Here is a 14,637-nt window from a genome sequence, read left to right as displayed (position 1 = left end):
ATTGTGCCTGTTCGTTCTGAACAAACCAGATGTTTTAGAAATAATTTCCAGAAACTGTGCACTCCTTTATAAGTTTTGTACTATACTTTTTAAAAGAAACGATTAGACTAATAAGATTATATGATTGTATATTTTGTATAAACGACTTTGCATTTCATAACGCCAAGTGCAAGAAGCTTTTGTAATTAAAAATTAATTAGAGCTTGTGAATTAAGGAGAATAAATAAAGTGATTTAAATAAAAATCGTACGTTTAATGTAATCACCACGCTCCAATTTCCTAAACAAGTCGGCAATATGAACATTATTATCCCTTATTAAGGTAATAAAACGCCAATTTCTTTATTGTCAATGTTGTGTCAACCACATCAATGATACCAACTGTGATGGCTAAAGTCAACTCTACACCAAAATGTTCTCATCTCACTTCTGTGGTTGTCAGCCTTTCTGACAGTGTAATTCACCTTCAAAGTATAAATAATCGCTTACGTAATTTCACGAATACCCATAAAGTTTAAACTAAATTTCAAAGCGTGTTAAATATGATTGTCAAATAAATAAAAATTCTACAAACTTCAAAATAAGGCTTGTCCCAGAAAGTTTTGCACCATATTTAAATTCTGCTATTAAAGTTGTTTAACCGCCATTTGAATTAAGTAAAATATATATGCTACACTAGGCCATGGTCTTCACATCTGTCATAAGTTTTTTTGTTTTAATCAGTCGGTTCTCAAAATGTCGTCAAAAAGAGTTAGTGTAAGATAACGAATTTTGCAAAATTTGGTCCGAACATTCTCAAAAATCTTTACATTTAATAGCGAAAAAGGCTAATACCACGCGGTGGACGATAAAAAGGACCATTGATAGATGTCAGCGCCAAAGAAAAATATATTTTTTTGAAAAAATTTGGCGGCAAAGTTCTTATTTGGCAGGCAATTTGCCAATGTGGCAAGAGAAACAGGGTTTTTTTGTTGAAAGCAGCATCAATACTGAGTTTTGAGTCCGAAAATGCCTTCAAGCTCGATTACTATCTTTTTTAAGAGCTCACCCAGGTTCTACTTTCTTTTGGCCAGACCTAGCTATTTCTTATTACTCACAATTAGCAAAGAATTGGTTTGCGCAGATTAGAGTCCAATATCCAGACAAAGAAAATAATCCCCCAAACTCACCTGAAGTCCGGCTTATTGAAAGATATTGGGCTCTAGTTAAGGGAATTCTTAGAAAAGGAAAATGCGCCAAAAATTTTGAATTCTTCAAAAAATTGTGGATGATGGGAAGTAAAAAAGTTTCTAGTGCAAATTTGCAAAAAATATTGCGTCGCATTAGATCTAAAGTGAGATTATTTTCCCGTAAGCCCTAATTTTAAACAAGTAATTAAGAAATTCATAATTTTATTGCCGTTTTAGTATACTGTAAATAAATTTGATTCGATTTGTTGAGGCGTTCTTGTTTTATTCAAAAACAAAACATGTGCAAAACTTTCTGGGACAAGCCTTAATGATGTATCATTTGATACTTTAGACTAAACATTTCTAAAACCAACTCTCCTCTGTATACCTAGTAACCAGTTTAAAATATTTTAACTTGATAAGATAAAACTGATTTTAGCAATGATATACCCCCTAAAAAAATAACGGGCGGGTGGGCGGGGCTAGTACTTGCTAAGACTGATTTTTGGCGAATGACATATCCTCAAGGAAAATAAAGGGCGGGTGGGCGGGGCTAGTACTTGCTAATAATTTTAGTGTAATAATTTAATATTAATGCAGTAGTTTACCACAACGTTACATAATAAGCGAATTAAATTTTATTAGTACGCTGTCTCCATCAAATAAAAGTGAATAAATCATTATCTTAAAGTTCCCTAATCATTGTTACCTCTAGAGCTAGAAAACAATTTTGAGGCACCAAACGCTAAAACTGCAACTCCGCCAATAACACTAGCCGCTATTCCGACTTTTTCTGCTGTATTAAGCTGACTCAAGCCGCTACTACTAGCTCTAGCACCCGCCATCCGTTGAGCCTCTTCCATTCTCTTCTTCGTTTGTTCCAGTTTCCGCTTTCTTTCGTCATTTAATACTCTATAACGTTTGTGTTCAGTTTCCACCTCCTAAAAAAAAGAATTGAAGTTACGTTACTTAAACTACAATAATGGCGTACATTTTTCAGTCTAATTAAATATTTATCGAAAATGTGGGGATCGCCCATTTTTTTAATTTTCGTATAATAATCAATGGTCTTGATTTTATTTGTGGTGTGTTTTTTAAACAGTTCGGTTTCGTTTGAAGACCTAGGACTGTATTTAACGTCAACGTCCATGTTTTTCTTATATATTTTTAACGCCTGCATCAATGCGGCCTTATGATGGGCTTCAATAGTCGCCTAAAATAATATATGACTAAAAAATTAAGTGACACAAATGACTTAAACCTTGAAAATCGTCTCCATTTTCGGCAAGTCACCGTCTTTCAAAATATTACAGTACTCTGTTATGTAACACATAAAGTCTTCAGCTTTTAATTTCACCCCATTGACAGTTTTCAAGACGAGATTTTCCGGTGACAACAAGAGTGTCACAAAGTCACTCACGTTATCTAAGAAAGACTCGTCGATGTCTACAAAGAGACAAAAAAAATCTGTACAGTTAACTTTCAACATACAAACCATCCAAGCTGCCGTTAAAAGTATTAGAAGCATCAACAGTGCGACCTGGATATGGCATTAAAAAACAATTCGTTTCATTAAATAAGCTTTTAATGTTGATAACTTGTTCTTGAATTTCTGGATTTTTGCTGCTGAAAATTTGTTCAAGCATTGCAGCTCCCCCAATATCGCCATACGGATGTTCATACGGGCACGCCCAGTCCCTCACCAAAAAAGTAAAATTCTGGAAAGGAGCGCTTTCACCGTTAGTTAAAAGATTTCCAAAACCACCAAAACACTATAAAATGAATCAGTGAAATGTTAACCTTGACGTACCAAAATCAAACCTGGATGTGTGTCAAATCATACTGTCTTATAGTACGCATTACGTTGTAAATCTGAACTGAACTAATAAGAGTACTGAGGGCAAAAATTTTAGCACAGTCATCCATGGTGGTCTGATTATCAAAAGACCCTTGTGTATCTAGAAGAAAAATAGCAACCTGAAACATCCATTTAGTTTGTATTGTTGGTTATAACAGCAAAATGAAACCTTTTCTTCTGTGGGTAAAGTTGTTAGGAAAACTTGTGGCCACATCATAATTCCAGACGTGTGTCGCTTTGACCCAGCTGCCCATGAAAACCCCTTCAAAGGTCCATCTTCTGGGGTCAACCAATCAGTTACATTTCGCTTTTCAAGATACTAAAAACGGGGCAATGACAACTGCAAATGGTTTCAATGTGACTACCTTAATCTTCAAGTAACGTAACAAGAAATTGAGAAGAAATGATTTCCCTCCTCTGAATGCTCCGGTGATGGATATAACTGCAACATATCTGTCTCTAATTTCATCTTGTGTCAGAATGTTGCGTAAAGCCTCTTCATTTAAAAGGATGGTATCGTCCGGCTGGGTTTCTATTATTTGCAGTGCTTGTGGTTCCATCTAAAATATAAAATAAGATTAGTATGTGTCGCAGTTTGCAACTTCAAAGCAAAATTCTCTTTTATGCTGGAAATGAAATGATTGAGCTACAAAATGGCAGAAATGACGTGTACATCAATGTCAAACTTTTCAGTTGTTTAATCACGGCCTACTTTTCGACAGGTATCACCAACTATAACAACGACGCATCACATTTTTGGTAAAAAAAATTATTCTCGGTGAAAAATTGATTCGTTTAAGACTACTTTTGGCAAAATATATCGCACATACTGATAAGATAAAGAACAAAGTGGTAATGAATGTCTTGACTTACTTTGAGGTTGTTAACACACTCAAGCCAGAAAAGCAACTACTAAAGGAAAGTGGAACACAATGAAATTAAATCTGTATCAAACGCTTTTCTTTGTACACAGGGGATCCCCCTACAACGCACCGCCCCTCTGTGGTAGCTCACGCATGACATTTCATTCGTTACCAACAATAACCACCACCACCACAAAAATCACCAAAATCTAGTGACAAATTTAGTAACTTTCAACGTCGTTCCAACATGTCAAATGTCACGTCGTACGCTTTGGTTATAAACACAATTTTGAAAATATTTTGAAATTGCGATAGAAGTCATTGCCTTAAACCCAAAAACAAGTGTCTACACAATGTCGCACGGACGAGCGAACCGCGAAAACAACAAAAGCAATAAAATCTTTAGCCACTACACCAAACAACAAAAGCTGAGACGAGGAACAGAATTCGACAATTATCACTACAACCGGCCTTACAGCAAATTCCAGTAGTAAGTAGTGCCCCCACGAAGGCGTCTGCTTTAAAACCTCGCTTGCAGCTACAGCGCAAAGTACAATTTCCAGCCCCGGTGGAGTTACCGCCGAAGACGACCGCCCCCTCATGCGTCCGAAAGCCGCCACTCGCGGTCCCCGTCGCCCTTCTCGGGCACCGAGGAATACACGATGAAGAAAATACAAGAAACCAGCGACATGATAAAAAAGCGGCTTATGATGCCGGAAGATGATGTAGTTGATGCTCCGAAAACGCCGCCAGTGAGCGACGAACAGCCCGTTGAAACTGACACAAAAAGCAGCAAAAACGAAAGCGAGAAAGCGGCGGCGAAGACGAACAAAAAAGCAATTCAGTACAATGTGGGTGAAATTCACCAGAAAATTATTACACATATCACAAACTTGAGTCACGGGAAAAAAATGAACCTGATTTGTGCTAACTCGTCGGGGTATGATGTGGCGATTCAACAAATTCACAAACAGAAGCGGCTGGAGTTGTCCAAGGTTTTGAGGGACATGTGTTCGAATCAGACTGTCGAGAGTAGTGAGGTTATCAACGCTATAATACCGGATATTGGTATAAAAATTGAAGATTTACCCTTAGAGGTGATTCAGGAGCTCAGCAGCACTTTAAACTTGAATTTTGATGATGCTTCATGTTCACAAAGCGCGGAAGGAACTGTCAGTGTCAAAACTGAAAATGTGGTGACAGTTGAAGAAGGTGAAAATGAGATAATCGCGTCGTCAGGGGATGAGGAGAGTGGTGTGATTGATATTGATAAGATTAAGCAGGAGATAAACACTGATTGTGAAGTTAAAGATGATGAAGTTGATTTTCCAATGGAAAATTCGGGTTTTAATTCCACCAGTTTGAGTTCACTAGATGGTTTAAGTCAAACCCAGGAAAATAACTGCGCAGATATGGATGACCCAAGTCAAATCCAACAAAGTCACTTTCCTGAGATAGATGGTCCAAATCAAATTCCAGAAAATCATTTTACCAACATTTGGATAAAATCGGAAAATATAGACGCTAATACATTTATTACAGCCAGTGTTCAGACAGACTCTAATGAATTAAAATCTGTAAGTACACAGACTGATTGCCCTTTAGTTAATAAAACCAACAAATTTGATATTGACAAAGACAAAATAAACAGTTTAGATGATGCCATTAGTGCAATGCTAGAAATTGACAAGGAGATAACGCGCCTAACTATAATGAGACAGTCTATATTTGCCAAAATTCAGAAAAAAGAAAATAGTAAAAACGAAAAAGTAACAATCAAAACGAAAAGTAAAGGAAAAAGTCCAACAAAGCGTACAGAAATTACTAAAAATGAAAAATCTTCCAAACAACATAAAATGGTTACTCGAGCAACTGCTAATCACGAAACACAAAAAACCACCACTGAAACCAAAAATAATTCAGCTGAAGTTACAAACGACACTAATTTAACAAAAGAAAAGTTGATCTATTACGAGAAACCTTTAAAATTTGAATCCATTTCCGAAAAAATTCTTGTAATAAAAGTAACATACATCTTTCAATTTTTTACAAAATTAGTAATAATTCGTCTTACAGGTAATTGAGAACATTGTTCTAGCGGCATCAGAGAAGGGAAACGTTTTCTACATAAATGCGCTAGATGGCACTGTTGTCACTAACATCCACGTATCTGAACTCCCTATAGTGTCTTTGTGCCACTGGGTGACGTCAAAAGGGAAACTATTGCTACTGATTGGAACTGCGAATAATAAATTACACGAATATAACTATGATACACGAGAACTGATTCGCGTAACCAACATTAAAGATATCATTCAGTGTATGGAGGTGGCTTGGTTCTATATCTTCATTGGAACCACAGCAGGGAATCTCATACGTTATTCTTTAAAGGTACTAACAACAAATTGTAACCTCCATGAGTAACACTTACTTTCAAGCAATGTAAAGTCGAATTTAAAGACAAGATATCAGACGACAACGTCATGGTTTTAAAAGCGGCACAAGAGGGCGCCAGACGAGTCTTGTTAGTAGGTATGAGGAACGCACCCGTGTTTGTCAGGGACGCAATGTCAGGCTTAAGATTAAGAACAATGACGGAGTCGGTAACGCCCACTGTGTATAGTTTGATCTTAGAAAACAGTATGGTGTACTGTGGAACAACAGCACACGATATTTTAGTGTATAGTTTTCACGTAAGTTTGACTATTTTTATATAACGTGTGTAAATAGTTGTTTTAGGACGGTAATTTGGTCCGTAAATACCAAGTTTCAAACTCTAAAGGAATAAGTTGTTTGCGAGTTTCCGGAGATTTACTTTTCGCTAGCTGCTATAATGGAAATGTGTATGTGTATGATATCAAGACCCATAAATATGTGGGATCGATTGAAGGTCCTGGTGGTGTAATCCTATCCATGGAAGTTGTAAAAAATATTGTAAGTATAAATTGGTGGAATGGATGGAGGTAGCTGACGTACTTTTGTAGGTGATAGTGGGAACAATGTCGCTTAATTTTAAGTCCGTGCTAATTCCGGAGTACATTTTAAAACATAGCAAGATCTGATTTTTAGGTTAGGAACTGGTAGAAAATGGGCATTCAATTTCTAGTCTGGTCCATACTGTAATTTTGGATTAATTGAACATTTTTTAAATAAACGTAAATTAAGACGATGAATTTCATTTTCCTACGTATAAACCACGTTCAAACGGTAAAAAAATGATGGGTTCACAATTGTCAACTTTGACAGGACCGCGCCTGACAAACGTGATGAGAAAGTGACTTTTTTCATTTTGATAAGAGATATTTCATCAAATTTAAATATGTTGCCAACCTGATAAAAAAAATCAATAATTAATTCGCCCGATATTGCGAGACGACGTCATCAGCTTTTTGGAAAGATAAACTAAAACACACTCACATTATTTTCTTCTGAAATAAGAAATAAATATCTGCAATTAGGATAAAAAAATTACGATTCGTGCTTTTTTTCTATTAGTTTCCATTCCCATTCTACAGAAGATCATATAATTAACCCCGCCCACCCACCCCAACTCCAGTCCAGTCATTCATTTTATCTGGTCACAATGAAAGGCGGATCTTGTACTGAACAAAAATAAAATCTTTAGAATGAGAACAGGGCGGGTGGGCGGGGCTAGAATCTGCTACGACAAAACTGATTTTGGCAAGTGAGATATGCTCCAAGAATAGTAGAGGGTGGGTGGGCGGGGCTAGTTCCTGACAAGACAAGAATAATTTTGGCAAGTGACATATCCTGTAAGAAAATAGAGGGCGGGTGGGCGGGGCTATTGCTTGCTTATTAGAGTCTGTAGAGAAAACTAAACTCCATACTTACTTTCGTATGTTCAGAGTTAAAAATGTCCCTGTATCACTGGTATATGTATGAATGTAATCGATTTTTTTAATAAAATTTTTCGCCTAGTCCCAGACGTCCGAAAAAAATAAACGAGGTTTGCTGCTAAATTACGCTTTGGACTCGTTTTCCTAGAAAATGGTAAATTTTTCTAAAGAAATGTGAATTAAGCTCTGTCCTTCGAAATGACAATAAATGAAAAATTCATCACAATTGAGATAGGGGCGGGTGGGTGGGGCTTAATCACTGGCTTCTTTTTCTTAATCTATAGAGTTTACTTTCAACAACGTAATACTTAAAGCATAATTCTAACCTAACCCCGAATTCACCATTTGATATTTTAAGTATTTTATTATTGAAATGGATAAGCCCCACCCACCCACCCTATCTCAATTGTGATGATTTATTTTATTCGTCGTGAGACCGAGGGGTGGAGCTTAACCGCAAAATCCATATTTCTGTACAAGAAATTACGAAGTGAAATATGTTTGAAGCATTATGGTATTGTTTTGAGAAAAATAGGGAACGAAGAAAAGAAGAAACTTTAGAAAATTTTGCTAACATCGCGGCGCCAATAAAAAGATTAAACAAGAAAAATGTGCAAGTTAGTTAGAACGTGGAATACCAAAACTCTGTTGAAACATTGAAACATCCTTTAGTAAAAATTTTGAGGAAAATAACACTTCTAAATAATTTTAAAAACTGACACTTCTTCCATTGCACTTGGAGTCGTATTCATTTCTTTAAGTCGGGTTTAATGTCATTTCAGTAATATATAATTTAAATTTAACTTCGAGAGAATGGGATGATTTTATAATGGCCATATAACCTTATAGTTTTTGGTCTCTACAATGAAATATATCCAGCACTTTAGAGTTGAATTTTTATTTTACAGAATTTTGTGATGACGTCATCAATATTTTTGCAAGGACACTAATATCAACTTGGATTGGTGCAGTATAATACTAAAAATAAAAAAAAAATCTGGGAAAATGGAGTGAGCCGTTCCTAATTTAATCAATAAAATAAATTGACACATTCATTAATTTTTTTGTGCCACCCCTATTTTCCCAGACGATATGTCATTTGCCGAAATACGTCTTTTCTTACCAAGTACTAGCCCCGCCCACCCGCCCCCTATTTTCTCAGACGGTATGTCATTTGCCAAAATAGGACTTATGTTAGCAAGTACTAGCCCCGCCCATCTGCCCTTTAGTTTCTCAGAGGGTAGTACTTGCTAGTACTTGCTAAGATAAGTCTTATTTTGGCAAATAACATATCCTCTGAGAAAATAGGGGTGGGCGGGCGGGGATAATACTTGCTACGATAAGACTGATTTTGGCAAATGCCATACTCCTGAGAAAATAGAGGGCGGGTGGGCGGGGCTAATAGTTGCTAACATAAGTCTTATTTTGGCAAATGACATAAACTCTGAGAAAATAGGGGGCGGGTGGGCGGGGCTAGCACTTGCTAAGATACGACTAGTTTTGCCCCTATTTAACTTGTGAAAACTTGTTAAATTTAAAAGGTGTTTAATTGCATATTTCCAAAGTAACGAGTTAAATTCCTAAATTTGATTCGCTATTTATTCTTTAATAACTCGGTTATTAATTTTTCTGAGACACCCTGTATAAGCAAATTTAAAAAATATTCATTATATATTAAAAATAAATCACTCATCATATTTTACACATTTAAGATATATTCAGCAATATTTTGAGGTGACGTCATCACTTTTTTAGGGGGGATGAGCAAATACAATTTGATTAAAAATTTACAATGCTTATGATAACTTCAAAACATCTCCAAGATTTCAAAGGATTCGGTTTTGCAGTTCCTGATTAAATCAATAAAATAAATTCACGCATTCTTTAATTTTTTTGAGTCAATCTGTTTAAGCAAATTAAAAAAATATGAATGCAGTGATATTAATCAGAAAAATAAAACGAAAATTTTAAGAAAATTCAAACTCAAAACCCAAAATGTTCAAAATATTGTAAATATTTCTTATGTTTTGAAAATCAAACGAATATATTTAATTAAAATACATATATCTGAAACATAATTGGCAGTGGAGTTTTTAAAATACCCATAATACATTAATTTTCAGAGCACAGGAACATGAAAAAATCATAGTTGAGTCAAAAATAAAATTTTCGTGAAAAAAGTAAATTTTCTTTGATTTAAAAGAGACTGTTCGATTAATGCTGTGCTCACTAATCATGCGACCTTTTAAATTTTAGCGAATGATGAAAATTTTAAAGTGAAAAGATACATTTAGTGTTTTGTAGAATAAAGGGAGAATGTTGAAATAACCAGAAAAATGAAGTGAAAATCTTAAGAAAATTCAATAACGAATTTCAAAATCCAAAATATTCAAAATACTTAAAATATTTCTTATGTTTTGAAAACTAAACGAATATATTTAGTTAAAATATATCTGAAACATAATTAGCAGTGGAGTTTTTAAAACACCCATAATACATTAATTTCCAGAGTGCAGGAACATGAAAAAATCATAGTCGAGTCAAAAATAAAATTTTCGTGAAAAAAGAAGCAACAAAAAGCAAATTTTCTTTGATTTCAAAGAGACTGTTCGATTAATGCTGTGCTCACAATCATGCGACCTTTCAAATTTTAGCGAATGATGAAGATTTAAAAGTGAAAAGATACTTTTTGCTAGTGTTGTAGAATAAAGGGATAGAATGTTGAATTAATCAGAAAAATGAAGTGAAAATCTTAAGAAAATTCAGTAACGAAAGTCAAAATCCAAAATGTTGAAAATATTGGAAATATTTCTTATGCTTTGAAAACTAAATGAATATATTTAGTTAAAATATATCAGAAACAGAACTGGCAGTGAAGATTTTAAAATTCTGAATACATTAATCTTCGGAGTGCAGGAACATGAAAAAATCATAGTTGAGTGAAAAATAAAATTTTCGTGAAAAAAGAAGCAACAAAAAGTGAATTTTCTTTGATTTAAAAGAGACTGTTCGATTAATGCTGTGCTCACTAATCATGCGACTTTCAAATTTTAGCGAATGATGAAAATTTAAAAGTGAAAAGATACATTTAGTGTTTTGTAGAATAAAGGGAGAATGTTGAATTAATCAGAAGAATGAAGTGAAAATCTTAAGAAAATTCACTAATGATAGTCAAAATCCAAAATGTTCAAAATATTGGAGATATTTCTTATGCTTTGAAAACTAAATGAATGTATTTAGTTAAAATATTTCTAAAACATAATTGGCAGTGGAGTTTTTAAAATACCCATAATACATTCATTTTCAGAGTGCAGGAACATGAAAAAATCATAGTCGAGTCAAAAATAAAATTTTCGTGAAAAAAGAAGCAACAGAAAGTAAATTTTCTTTGATTTAAAAGAGACTGTTCGATTAATGCTGTGCTCACTAATCATGCGACCTTTCAAATTTTAGCGAATGATGAAAATTTAAAAGTGGAAAGATACATTTAGTGTTTTGTAGAATAAAGGGAGAATGTTGAATTAATCAGAAAAATGAAGTGAAAATCTTAAGAAAATTCAGTAACGATAGTCAAAATCCAAAATGTTCAAAATATTGGAGATATTTCTTATGCTTTGAAAACTAAATGAATATATTTAGTTAAAATATATCTGAAACATAACGGGCAGTGAAGATTTTAAAATTCTCATAATACATTAATCTTCAGAGTGCAGGAACATGAAAAAATCATAGTCGAGTCAAAAATAAAATTTTCGTGAAAAAAGAAGCAACAGAAAGTAAATTTTCTTTGATTTAAAAGAGACTGTTCGATTAATGCTGTGCTCACTAATCATGCGACCTTTCAAATTTTAGCGAATGATGAAAATTTAAAAGTGAAAAGATACATTTAGTGTTTTGTAGAATAAAGGGAGAATGTTGAATTAATCAGAAAAATGAAGCGAAAATTTTAAAAAAATTCAGTAATGATAGTCAAAATCCAAAATGTTCAAAATATTGTAAATATTTCTTATGCTTTGAAAACTAAATGATTTATTTAGTTAAAATATATCTGAAACATAACTGGCAGTGAAGATTTTAAAATTATCATAATACATTAATCTTCAGAGTGCAGGAACATGAAAAAATCATAGTCGAGTCAAAAATAAAATTTTCGTGAAAAAAGAAGCAACAGAAAGTAAATTTTCTTTGATTTAAAAGAGACTGTTCGATTAATGCTGTGCTCACTAATCATGCAACCTTTCAAATTTTAGCGAATGATGAAAATTTAAAAGTGAAAAGATACATTTAGTGTTTTGTAGAATAAAAGGAGAATGTTGAATTAATCAGAAAAATGAAGTGAAAATCTTAAAAAAATTCAGTAACGATAGTCAAAATCCAAAATGTTCAAAATATTGGAGATATTTTTTATGCTTTGAAAACTAAATGGATATATTTAGTTAAAAGATATCTGAAACATAACTGGCAGTGAAGATTTTAAAATTCTCATAATAGATTAATTTTCAGAGTGCAGGAACATGAAAAAATCATAGTCGAGTCAAAAATAAAATTTTCGTAAAAAAAGAAGCAACAGAACGCAAAATTTCTTTGATTTAAAAGAAACTGTTCGATTAATGCTGTGCTCACTAATCATGCGACCTTTCAAATTTTAGCGATTGAGGAAAATTTAAAAGTGAAAAGATACATTTAGTGTTTTGTAGAATAAAGGGAGAATGTTGAATTAATCAGAAAAATGAAGTGAAAATCTTAAGAAAATTCAGTAACGATAGTCAAAATCCAAAATGTTCAAAATATTGGAAATATTTCTTATGCTTTGAAAACTAAACGAATATATTTAGTTAAATATATCTGAAACATAACTGGCAGTGAAGATTTTAAAATTCTCATAATAAAAATCATAGTCGAGTCAAAAATAAAATTTTCGTGAAAAAAGAAGCAACAAAAAGTAAATTTTAGCGAATGATGAAAGTTTAAAAGTGAAAAGATACGGGAAATTTGCAGTTTACCACCTTTAAATTTCAAGTTTTTACAATATTAATAGGGGGAAAATCAGTTTTATCTTAACAAATACTAGGCCCGCCCACCCACCCGCTATTTTCCCAGGGAATATGACATTTGCCAAAATAAGTCTTATCCTAGCAAGTACTAACCCCGCCCACCCGCCCCCTATTTTCTCAGACGATATGTTATTTGCCAAAATAAGACTTATGTTAGCAAGTACTAGTCCCGTCCACCCGCCTTTTATTTTCTCAAAGGGTAGTACTTGCTAAAATAAGCCTCTGAGAAAATAGGGGGTGGGTGGGCGGGGCTACCACTTGCTAAGATGATAAGAATGATTTTGTCCCTATTAAACTTGTAACAACTTGTTGAATTTAAAAGGTGTTAAATTGCATATTTCCATAGTAACGAGTTAAATTCCTAAATCTGATTGGATATTTATTTTTTAACAACTCATCAGTCATTGGTTTTTTTCTGAGACACCTGTATAAGCAAATTTAAAAAATATTAAATATGTGTTAAAAATAAATCACAAGTATAGACTCATCATATTTTGCACATTTAAGATAGGACATATTCAACAATATTTTGAGATGACGTCATCAATTTTTTGGGGTGGATGAACAAATACATTTTGATCTAAAACTTACCATGCTTATGATAACTTTAAAACATGTCCAAGATTTGAAAGCAAAATTTTGCAGTTGCTGATTAAATCAATAAAATAAATTCACGCTATAGGTAAGCAGAGAAAAATGTTGTGCCTCGGTGGGATTCGAACCCACGTCTCCAAGCATTCCGGGCTGGTATGCTGACCGCTACACCACAAGACAACTTATCTTTGCTCTGCTTACCCATGTGTTATTGTGCCGCTACAACGCTAATCCAAAAAATAGTAATGGAATGATAAATCACAAGTAAAAACTCATCATCTTTTGCCCATTTTATTTGGAATTTATTCAGCAAAATTTTGAGCTGACGTCATCAATTTCTTGGAGGGGATGATTAGACAAATTTTGGTTAGCGTTTTATCGTCTACATGATATTCCTAAGATAAATACAAAATTTGACAACAATCGGTCCAGTACTTTCGGAGATTATCTGTCTAGGTAAAATCCGGAACGGCAGACAGACGGACAGACTGACGGAAACGAGAGATCGATTTCTTCGTACTCTAGGAGTCATGAAAGGTCGAGAAAACGTAAAAGTAGAGAGTCGGCTTTGCTTACGCTCAGGAAATAAAAATTTATTTATCGCGTAGAAAAATATAAGTCGAAAACAACTGTGATTACTAATGATAAGAAGACCTGGATGTGTTCACTGCACTCGTATCTAAGGGTGAGTTTCCGAAAATCTACAAAATTAGTATTCTAAATGGTAAATGATCCCAAACAATTTCGCTAGAACAATTTCTTGAATATTTCTGAAACTAAACTTTAAAGAAAGAGCTTTTAGAACGTTTGCAATTTTTTTTTGCATTGGGTTTTGCAGTTTCAAAATTAAATTGCAAAAATCACTACGTCACGCGGAATTTTTCTCACTGCACCACAATCACACCGAAAAAATAAAAAACCGGAGTACAACATGATCACTCACATTTATCGCATATTTGTCTTATAGTGTAATCGATACCGCCCATTGTCTCGTCAAGGCCATATTTCTATAATAATCAAAGTGCAGCGTTCACTGTTTACAACTGCAGGCGCATAGAACGTCATTAATGCTCAAATTGCATTTAAGTTTAGATAGCAGCTTCCTGGTAATGCAGTGAACACACAGTTACTGTAGTGAGCAGTCATAATTACCTTAAGTATACAGCAAAACTGATAACTCTGCAATTACTATCACCTGCGTTTTTGTCGCCTAAGTGAGAACTGCACTTAAGTTCGAAGTAAC

General features: G+C 33.9%; 2 protein-coding genes across 6 annotated transcripts; one reads left to right on the top strand and one right to left on the bottom strand.

Annotated features, from left to right (window-relative positions):
* Positions 1–1,738: 1,738 nt before the first annotated feature.
* Positions 1,739–14,637, bottom strand: LOC135124353 (atlastin-like). Of its 5 annotated transcripts, none has more exons than XM_064049359.1 (8): positions 14,547–14,637; positions 3,392–3,586; positions 3,196–3,345; positions 2,990–3,145; positions 2,664–2,940; positions 2,430–2,614; positions 2,160–2,381; positions 1,739–2,109 (listed from the first exon to the last, which is right to left on the bottom strand). In XM_064049359.1, the coding sequence occupies exons 2-8, from the start codon at positions 3,584–3,586 to the stop codon at positions 1,864–1,866; spliced, it is 1,431 nt and encodes a 476-aa protein (XP_063905429.1). In that variant the 5' UTR covers positions 14,547–14,637; the 3' UTR covers positions 1,739–1,863. The 5 variants fall into 5 exon arrangements, with proteins under 5 accessions (XP_063905429.1, XP_063905430.1, XP_063905428.1 ...); XM_064049360.1 differs by lacking the exon at positions 14,547–14,637 and adding an exon at positions 4,979–5,071; XM_064049358.1 differs by lacking the exon at positions 14,547–14,637 and adding an exon at positions 3,900–4,063.
* LOC135124351 (uncharacterized) lies at positions 4,115–7,055 on the top strand. The gene is made up of 6 exons (XM_064049355.1): positions 4,115–4,379; positions 4,428–5,913; positions 5,966–6,280; positions 6,328–6,582; positions 6,629–6,823; positions 6,874–7,055. Exons 1-6 carry the CDS (start codon positions 4,243–4,245, stop codon positions 6,949–6,951), a joined length of 2,466 nt encoding a protein of 821 aa, XP_063905425.1. The 5' UTR covers positions 4,115–4,242; the 3' UTR covers positions 6,952–7,055.

This window comes from Zophobas morio, unplaced genomic scaffold (genome assembly GCF_036711695.1).
Source record: "Zophobas morio isolate AGI-343-1 ecotype UQ-CSIRO unplaced genomic scaffold, CSIRO_AGI_Zmor_V1 ptg000007l, whole genome shotgun sequence".
Classification (NCBI taxonomy): Eukaryota; Metazoa; Arthropoda; class Insecta; order Coleoptera; family Tenebrionidae; genus Zophobas; species Zophobas morio.
This window is presented reverse-complemented; position numbering and strand designations above follow the sequence as displayed.